At 39.7% G+C, this 10,470-nt stretch overlaps 1 protein-coding gene across 4 annotated transcripts in view; it reads left to right on the top strand.

The window, feature by feature from the left end:
• The first annotated feature begins 1,613 nt into the window (after positions 1-1,613).
• Positions 1,614-10,470, top strand: part of ACOT12 (acyl-CoA thioesterase 12) — a 57,111-nt gene continuing 48,254 nt past the window's right edge. For all 4 annotated transcript variants that reach the window (XR_014296555.1, XR_014296556.1, XM_082651953.1 and 1 more), the window contains exons 1-2: positions 1,614-1,823; positions 6,608-6,677. Coding sequence is in view for 2 of the 4 variants with exons in the window: in XM_082651953.1 (XP_082508079.1) it covers positions 1,691-1,823; positions 6,608-6,677 (203 nt within the window). In the remaining 2 variants the exon portion in view is untranslated. The remainder of the gene's footprint in view (positions 1,824-6,607; positions 6,678-10,470) is intronic.

The raw sequence follows: 10,470 nt of genomic DNA, 5'->3' as shown, positions 1-10,470 counted from the left end.
TAGGACAGAAACCTACTCACAGAGGATCCTGAAAAGTTATCAAGTCCATGTTTCCTTCATTCCTCTCTTACATTAAAAAAAAAAATCTTTAAAAGGAGAAGCAAAATTACCAGAATCTCCATTCTGATGCTCCAGGCTGGGGCTTGGCAGGCCATCTGCACAAGGATAAAAAAGCAGCACTGATTTGTTGGAGTCAGTTAGACTTTGTGGTAAGTCAGGAGTCCTGAGTTCAAGTCAGGTGCTCTACTATCTTAACTGCTCCTTTTACATCAGCTGCCTGTCTGACACATGGTTTTCTCTCCAGGTGTCCATTCCCTCACCCATCCCAGATGCAGCCAGCCCTCACAATATGACATCTATGGCTCTATAACATGCTGGAGGTTTTCTGGTGTCACTGTTTCCATAATGGAAACTGCTTTGTAGAGTCACTGATTTCAGCTCTAGAAAGTGTAACAGCTTATATGTGCTAAAGTTTGACAATGAAAACTCTAATGTTCTAGATTCTGTCTCTCATAAAGAAGAAATTCTCTTGGGATTTGTTGGGCTCATTTGTAATGAGTTGACAGGTTCTTTGTTTTGTTTAATTAATTAATTAATTAATTAATTAATTTATGGCTGTGTTGGGTCTTCGTTGCTGCGCACGGGCTTTTCTCTAGTTGCGCCGAGCGGGGGCTACTCTTCGTTGAGGTGCACAGGCTTCTCATTGCAGTGGCTTCTCTTGTTGCAGAGCATGGGCTCTAGGCACGTGGGCTTCAGTAGTTGCAGCACATGGGCTCGGTAGTTGTGGCTCATGGGCTTAGTTGCTCTGTGGCATGTGGAATCTTCCCAGACCAGGGCTCGAACCCGCGTCCCTTGCATTGGCAGGTGGATTCTTAACCACTGCGCCACCAGGGAAGTCCAAGTTGGCAGCTTTTAACTGCAAATTCTCTATATTAAAACCAAAAGGTTGACTTCCCTTATTGGGTGACTTCTGATGTGCCAGCAAAGATCAGCCCTTTTAAAATTTTTCTCCGTTTGTTTGGCAGTGGAGGTAATTTCATAACAAAAAGATGAATAACAGGGGGTTTTGGAGCCATTATATTATCCTAAGACTCAGAAGGTGTATTTTGAACTAGGGATGGGAAGAGTGAGTGCCCACCCTACCTGGCAGTCTACAGCCAGAAAAAAAAGAAAATAAGAAGTCAAATACTTTAAAATCAACTTCTAAAGCAAAAGGTCTACATTTCTCTGGACAGCATTTAACTAATTAATTATTAACTCCCCATCACCTGTCAAGTTCTTCAGACTGATAATAACCTCACTCTTTACTTGGCAAACACCTATGTCACCTTAGCCGGGCACACGCTATGACTTTTGTACTTTATCTCATTTAATTCTCTGCACAGTCCTCTTGAGATAAGTACTGCTATCCCCCCTTTATAGGTGAGAAACCCGGTCTAGTTCCAGCTTTGCCAACCTCAGCCGCCCGAGTCAGTGTCTTCTGAGACAGAAGAGAGTTCCCTTTCGCCCTCCTCGCGGTATTCCTGGCCCCTTAAATCTCACCTCCCGGTGCACCAGGTGGCCCAGTGGCCAGCAGGGCGCGGGGTGCGGGGCCGGGGTGGCAGCGGCTCGGTGCCCTTTGGAGCGGGGGCGGGCCCAGTTGGTGGCCGGGCGGCGTCCAGGCCCGGTTGCTTCGCACTCTTGACCGGCCATGGAGCTGGAGCGGCCGGCGCCCGGCGAGGTGCACGTGAGCCAGGCCATCCAGCCCGCGCACGCCAACCTCCGCGGAGAGCTGAGCGCCGCTCAGCTGCTCAAGTGGATCGACGCTGCCGCCTGCCTGGCGGGTAGGGGTGCTGGAAGGGGAGGGTAGGATGGGGGAGACCCAGGGTGCCGGGGGTCTGGAGTGGAGGAGCCCTGAGTGGGGGCGGGGCCCAGTGTGTGTAGCGGAGGGGCGTGTCTGGGAACTGGGAAGCGGGCTGGGATGTGGGGATGCGGGGTGGCGGGGGTCCGGACGGCAGAGGTCGGGATGCTGTCACACCAGGACCCCTGATCGGTGAGGAGGGAGAAGGAAGGAGAGGAGGGTATTGACAGAGCTTTAAACCCCGTGCAGCTGGGAAGTAATGATTGAGATTGTTCATCCAACACTGGGAATGACCTAGACCAGTGGTTCTCAAACCTTTTAGTCTTAGGACTCCTTTACCCCATAAAATAAACGAGGACCCCCAGAGAGCTTTCGTGTTTGTTCTTTTATCCATATTTACCATATGCGAAATTTTAAAAAATAATTCATTTGAAAAGAACAAAAACCCATTACATATTTTTATTGTAAAATAACTATATTTTCAGCAAGAACAAAAATGTACTTAGAGTACTGGTTTACATTTCTGCAAATCTCTTTAATGTCTAGTTTAATACATCACTCACCTCTTATATCTGCTTCTGAATTCAGTTTGTTGCCTTCCACACCGTCATGTAGTCTCTGCGAAGGACCTTTGCACCTACTGTTATTTTTGCCTTTACACTCTTCTCTTGGCCCTTTCCATGCATTCTATCTCCACTAAATATCATTTATGCAGAGCAGTCTTTCCTAACTACCTGCTTTACATTTGCACCCTTTCATCACAACACCCTTTCCAAATTCCTCCACACCACTTAGCACAATCCGTAATTACTCTGTGTACATATATGTTCACCTTTTATTTCCTGCCTGGCCAATTAGCATGTAAACTGAAGCTTAGTAAGCACTTAATAAGTAAGCACTAAATAAAAACTTCCTGATTATATGGATGGGTAATTGGATGGATGGGTCCAGAACTTGGAATCTCATTTCTAAAAGGAAGCCAGGCTTTGCGTAAGGCACTTAATAGACTCAGCAAATGTACATTTTAAGTAAAATACGTTAGGATAAAATATTAGAGCTGGAAGGAGCTTAAGATCGTGTATCCCAGGACTCTTATTTTATACAGGACAAAAGTAAAGCTCAGCTGATTACAAATTCCTGTTTTCTTCAATGAGTGTGCACAGAGTTTCTAATCCCCTGTGTGTTAACCACCCGCAAAATTCAGTCATATATCTGATGCCAATCTGTTTATTTTCTGTTTGTTGATAGGTCTGTTTGGTTTCTGTCTTAACAGTTTTTATCAGGATTTGAGGTCTGTTATAATAACAATAATGGAGACATGAATATAAAAGTAATTCACATGTATGAGAAACAAGTATAGAAATTATTCAGTTGCCATGCCTATTGCCATGGCAACTGAATTCATTATGTGAATATTGATGTGACTTTTAAAGTTACCTCACTTAGTGCTTCTGTCCTATAATGGAGAAACAATTGCCCTCCTGCAATTTTCATTAAGATTTCTATGGTTTTACACCTTTGGAAACTCGGATCACAGCAGGAGTCAATTGATAACCAATTACTGTGGACCTTAATAGTTATATTACTAATAATACAATATTGAAGAAACCTTTATGATAAAGTTGGTTTGGAAACACGGTTAATGTTAATCCTTGTAGGAAAACAATGATTAGAATTAGCCACTGACCTTGTTAGAATTAGCCACCGGCCTCATCTGGAGACCAGAAGATACTGAAACAATATCTTTAATACTAAATATTATAAAAATTGTCAACCAAGAGCTTCAAGGCCCTGTGCATGGTTTATCCTCAGCCTTCCCCTCAGCCTTATCTTACCTACTCTCCTTCTTGCTTTTTGCATTTTTGCCACAAAAATCTCAGGACCTTTGTAGTCACTGTTCCTTCTGCCCAGCAAGCCCTTCCCTGCTCTCCTCCACAACACACATCTGTTTTACTCCTTCTCATCTTTCGGATCTCACTTCAAGCATCCTCTCCACAGGGAAACCTTCCCTGACATGCCACCTAGGTGTGGTTCCTCAGTTTACAGACCCTCACAAAATCCATGTTTCCTTCAGATCACCTAACTCATTTTGTTATTATGTATTCATTTAATTAATGTCTGGCTCCTCACTAGATTCCATGAGAATAGGGATAGTAGCTGTTTTATATTTCCAGCACCTTACAGAGAGGCTGGCATAGCTCAAGTGTTCAATCAATATTAGTTAAAAGAAAGAATGAATGAAGCCACCGTCGTTTTTATCAGTCATCATACCTGGACTATATCCACTTAGCTGTTCCTCAGCTTCTCTCAGTTTCCCCAGGAAATCAGAAATAGCTTTAGGGTTTCTCCACTTTTACTGGCATACTGCATGAAGGGCAATCAAAACCAAGAACCAGAACAGACTGGTCCTGTTGAATTCATATCCGTCACACTTGTGAAAAGAAAATAAACACATGTAAAAATTGTGGCCTGTGTTGGTTCCCCATATTTTAATTTTTCATTTTTAATTTAATGGCCCTTGAAAGTCTATAATGTAAAACATGGCAGTTGAGCTCCTGAATCCCATATTCAGCCAAGTACTTCTCTAGGGAGCATTCCTTGGTTGGTCTTTTCTTTTCTCAGAGTTCCTGTTGCTTCTGTAGTAAAAATAACTATTTAGAACAATGTATTTGATTTTTATAAGCCAAAATTGCCTCTTTTGTAAAACAGAATAACAGTATCAACCTCATGTAATTGATATGCATACTTAGCTCAGTGCCAGGCCAATAATAAATCATAATTATTATGATTATGTTTCTTTGTGCTATATATACATAGAAGACACCCAATATATACAATAAAAATTTAGTCTTTTATTTGTTTTTGCACTTTAGTTATCATTTAAATCATTCAAAATTTGGTAACTCATGTTGGTGTACATGGTAACACTTTACCTACAAGAATAGTTTAATAAACTCAACATATCATACCCTCATGTCAGGTGACCAGAATGAATGTCTATTACATACCCTTTAGTCAACACTTTATTGACTATGGCTAGATCTCTGTCACTGAGTAGACTCATTAAAAGATAGGACTGATAACAGCTCAGTGTCTGGAAATCAATGGGAATTTAACAAATGTTTGATATACTGAATTAAATTGAACCCAACTTTCTAGAGTCTAATACTTTTATGTTTCCTTCCTCTAATTGAACTTTAGAACTGGGAAACCCATTTCCCCCGCTCCATCACTCACACACAGAGTTCTGCTATGGTTAGTTTTCTGGTAACTCAGTTTATGTTATCTGCATATTTGGAAGAATAGTTATTTCCAACTAGTAAAACCAGAATGTCCAGTTTTCTACAGAATTAGATCATAGGGAGGAATGTTTTAAATACTTGCTCTCTGGAGTATTTTCTCATATCACTTTACCTGGGACTATCAATATATATTGCAATTAAAGTAATCCACTACACACAAAGAATGCAAATTCAATATAATTCACTGTCTCTTTTTCATAATATGACAGCAGGAGTGAAGTCTCCAAAATTAAAATGGAGTTAAAATGTCTTTAAAAAGCTAATGCAGTCTGTTTGGGTTTTAACTGACTGTTCCTCAAAATGAAATTCTGGAAAAACCACATGTCAAGATTTTTACCAAAGAGGGAAAATTCGGATTCTTTTACATAAAGTAAAACCAACAATCAAAAAAAAAAAATCTCAACAAATTAACTGCAGACAGAGGGACTTCCCTGGTGGCGCAGTGGTTAAGAATCCGCTTGCCAATGCAGGGAACACGGGTTCAAGCCCTGGTCCAGGAAGATCCCACATGCCGCAGAGCAACTAAGCACATGCACCACAACTACTGAGCCTGCGCTCTAGAGCCTGCAAGCCACAACTACTGAGCCCATGTGCCACTACTACTGAAGCCCATGCACCTAGAGCCTGTGCTCTTCAACAAGAGAAGCCACCACAATGAGAAGCCCGTGCACCGCAACGAAGAGTAGCCCCCGCTTGCTGCAACTAGAGAAAGCCCAAGGGCAGCAACGAAGACACAACACAGCCAAAAATAAATAAATAAATAAACAAATAAATAAATATTATAAATAAATACATAAATGCAGGCAGGGAACATGGAAATAACTGGAGTGCTTCCCTAATCTCTCTCACCCTACTCAATGCTTTTCTCCTCCAACATAATTAATGCATAGTGAATTTCATATGAATTTGGTAGTAATAAATAATAAATATTGATTAAATACTTACTATGTGCCCATCTCTATTTCTCTGATGCCCAGACAAGTTTTTCTCTGATTTGGGGTATGAACTTAAGGTCTTCCACACTGTTCAGTGCTTGCACTGGTTAAGTGGTTTAAATATATTCAGCTACTGGTTACGTGGGATAATAGATATAGCTTTGATGCATTGTTTTTTTAAACGAAAGAAGGGTAGTACCTGACAAAATATTTAAATTTGACACCAACTTACTAAAGTTACTATCTGAATAGCTAGATATGCTGGGTATTGGTGCTGAATTTCAAATCAAAGACAGTATAAGTTAAAACTTCGGAGAAAGTACAGTAATTTCCATGCAGTAGAAAAATAACTTATTGAGCAAAAGAACTGTTATCAATCCAGTTCATCCAGAAGTGTGGGCACCGTGGTCCTATACTGCATAAGAGGATGAGTTACTAGAATAAATCCACTTGTTTTATTCCTTTTCCTGCATGCTGAAATATTTTAAAATAACTATTAATGCAGCCCATTTTTAACCTATTTTTTGAAGCTGAAAAACATGCTGGGGTTTCCTGTGTTACAGCCTCAGTGGATGACATACAATTTGAGGAGACAGCTAGGTAAGTGGCATTGCTTTATCACACCTTTCTCCTGGGTTTATTGGTTCATTTACAACATGTATTTGTGGCACCTAAGCGTACTCATTTGGAGTCAGGGATCCGATTTGTTAATAAGTAACATTTGAACCAATGTAAATCAGTAAAACATAATAATAATTTCAGGACCTACTTTTAGTAAATACTATTAAGTGTAAATTTACAGCCCTGATTTTGTTGAGAAATAGCTCTCAGCATTAAATGCATTCTGGTATAAGGCACTGCAGGATTTCTAAAAGCTGGTTCTGAATGGCTCCTTCCTTTACTATTAATGATAATAAGTATCTCTATGATGGTGAATTTCATCATTAGGTTGTTGGGTAAACATTAATTCATCTGAGTAGAGGTGTTAAATTATGAAAAACATTTTATGTGTAGGAGTGTGTATATGTTTTACCATCTCTTATTGTAGAAAATTTCAAGATACACAAATCTTTCAACCATATACAAAAGTAGAGAGAATACTACCATGTATCCCCAAGGACCCAACACCTAACTACAACAATAATCAACTCATAAATGCTGTTGTTTTATCAATACCCTTCCATACTCCCCCACATACCTGGATTATTTTGAAGCAAATCCCAGACATCATCTCTGAATATTTCAGTATATATTTCTAAGAGATCAGGGCTCTTTTAGAAAACATAATAACGTAACTGCAATACCATTAAGAAAAACTATCATTCCCAATGGTCTCAAAAAAAATTTTTTTTAATTTAAACAATTGGTCTATGGATTGAATCAGGATCCAATATGGCTGATATGACCTTTAACATAAAAATTTCCCTTTCTTCTTTTCTCTTGCAATTTGTTTTTTAAAGAAACCTGGTCATTTGTCCTATAGCGTTTACCACATTTTGTATCTGCTCATTGTATACCTGTTTAACATGCTCACTGATGCAGGGTTGGTCATTATTTCTATGCCTTTTTGGTGGACAGAATTAGGAATTATTTTTTTAAAGAGGTTACGTTAATAACTGTAATAAACTAGGGTTATATGGTTTTACTTAATTTATCTGATTTTATGTATCTCTTTTTTTTCTTTCTGAATATCTTGATCCTAAAAGAACCATCCCAGACTAGAAACAGATGATCTTCTCTCTTCCTTTTTCTTATGTTATGTTTAGAAAAAGGAAGAGAGAAGATCATCTGTTTCTAGTCTGGGATGGTTCTCAAGGACCACAGGGTAGCTGCCACCTGTTTTCAAAACCCTAAGTAGTCTGTCCAGTGAGATGCCCACTTCATCTCTACAACCTCCAGCTTACATTTATCTATTTGGCACTTATTCATTTATATACAAACAAAATTAAGTTAAATAAAACGACATGCATAAAGAAGTTATATCTCCAAAGCTAACCCAAAAGAAATTTTTGGTAGGCATTAGAATCATAGATATGGAAAGACCTTTAGAACTCAACCCAATCATCTCTTTGTACTGATAAGAAACTGAAGCCTAAGGCCCAGAGCCAGCCAAAGGACAGAGGACACTTAGAGCCTGGATCTTCTTATGCTCTATCCAGTGCTTTCTCCAACCCACTTCTTCTATCTTTGTGATCAGCAACCTTTATTGAACATCTCATAATGCTTGTTCTCATAGGCAGCTGCAGTGTCAGTGAAAGAGCCCTTGACATTCTAGAGACTTGTAGATATAGATAAAGGTCTATTGGGTCTATTGACTAACCACAGATACTAGCTATGTGATTTTTCCTGAAGTAGAAAAAGTTGACATGTGTTTGTATCTCAACACAATTACAGATTACTGAAAATCCAAACTTATTTGGGAATAGATTAAAGCACCATTATTAAATTTAGGAATGCCAACAGTATATTGCAATAAAACATCTATTATGTACTTTCCAATCCTAAATTCTGTAACTTAGACTTAACTAGTAACCTCATCATTAAAGTGTGGTTTGCCATTTGCACCATTTTGTGTTTGTGTTATCAGAAGGGATTTGTGGCCACTAAAATATATGGGACCTGCACCATTAAAAAAAGAAAATTAAAAGCTACATATAGAAAGCCATACAATTTGTTTAAAAGCCCATATTATTTTTTTTTACTATATTGATTTTTTAAAAATATTTATTTATTTGGTTGCATCAGGTCTTAGTTGCGGCAGGCGGGCTCCTTAGTTGTGGCACGCAAACTCTTGGTTGCAGCATGCACGTGGGATCTAGTTTCCAGACCAGAGATCGAACCCGGGCCCCCTGCATTGGGAGCACAGAGTCTTAACCACTGTGCCATCAGGGAAGTCCCATATTAGATATTTTTTCAATTCACAATATATATTGAATATACCAAAAGTACTGCTCTAGGTTCAATAGAATATGTGAATGTTTATGACACAATACTGAAGTGTGGCAGTCACTCAGTCTGGTAAGAAAGTCAGACAAATACATAGTCATCAGAATAGAAAATATGATAGGATGCATGCCTAGGGTGAGATATAAATTCTGTGGGGTAGATAAAAGGTACATTTTGACTGGAGAACCAATGAGAGTTTCATGATGGAGGTAGTATTTAATGTGGGCCTTGAATGAGGTATAGATTTTCACTGGTGAATAGGAAAAGGACTTCACAAGATGAGGTACATACATGTAAGAGCCTAAGCATTGAGGTGGGAAGAAGTGGGGGGTGTTTAGGAAAAGCCTGGCGTGCAGAGATGATGCCCCAGCAGCACTGTGGGTCTGGGTAACAGAAGACCTTGAATGCCATGCTATGAAATTGATTTTACTTGGGATTTTAGCAGAATGAAAAGCAGAATGTCTCCTGCTTTTAAAGGAAGGGCAGAGTTCACAAAAGAGACAAAAACGTGGCAAGGTGGACTTCCCTGGTGGTCCAGTGGTTAAGACTCAGCGCTTCCACTGCAGGGGGAGCAGGTTTGAGCCCTGGTCAGGAAAGTTCCACATGCCACATGGTGTGGCCAAAAAAAAAGTGGCAAGATGCTTCCCCTCCTCAGAGTCTGACAGGCAGAGGTGGAAGATTTTGGTAGTATATGAGTACAAAGTACTACAGTAGCTTTGAAGAGGGACTCTCTGCCTCGTGTTATCACTGTAAATCTCTGCTAGAAACTTTACCAAACAGAGTTAGGAAATCTAGGAGGAACAAGTTTAAGGAAAAGAGAAAATTGGTTTGGGTTTGCATGTGCTAAGTGTGGGGATTAAGTTAAATTAGGTAATGTGTGTGTAAGCAGCTATCACTCAGCCTAGTAGGGCCTCCATAACCATTAGCTGAATCTGCTGAGAGAAGTTTGAAAATACGGCTCTGTGTTTCAAGAATGAGGTTCGGGCTAAAGATTTAGATTTGAGAATCATCTCTATAAAGATGATAGGATTGTGGAAGAGAACAAGGTCTTCAGGAAGAGGCCGAAATGAGAAAAAACAAAGAACGTAAATTTGGTGGATGGCTACCATTAAGGAATGGATTAAGAAAGGGAAATCAGTGAAGAAAACTGAGAATGAAGAGAGAACAGTATTTTGGAAGCCAAGGGAAGAGAAGGTTTCCTGAAGAAAGAGGTTGATTGATGCTGTTAAATGAGAGAAGACCTTGGATTTAGCTGTTAGGAAGTGACTTCGGAGATATCAGGAGTAAGATGTGGAAGCAACAGCTAGATTTGAGTGGCTGAGAAGTGAATGAGAAATGAAACCCCCAAACTTCTGAACCTGACAAAATCCTAATCTTTTAAGACCCATCTCAGATGTTACCTCTTCTATGGCTCCTTCCCTGACTTTTCACATTAGTCACTTCTGGG

This window comes from Grampus griseus, assembly GCF_964374135.1.
Source record: "Grampus griseus genome assembly, chromosome: 3".
Taxonomy (NCBI): Eukaryota; Metazoa; Chordata; class Mammalia; order Artiodactyla; family Delphinidae; genus Grampus; species Grampus griseus.
The sequence above is the reverse complement of the archived record's forward strand: the minus strand, read 5'-3'. Positions and strand labels throughout refer to the sequence as shown.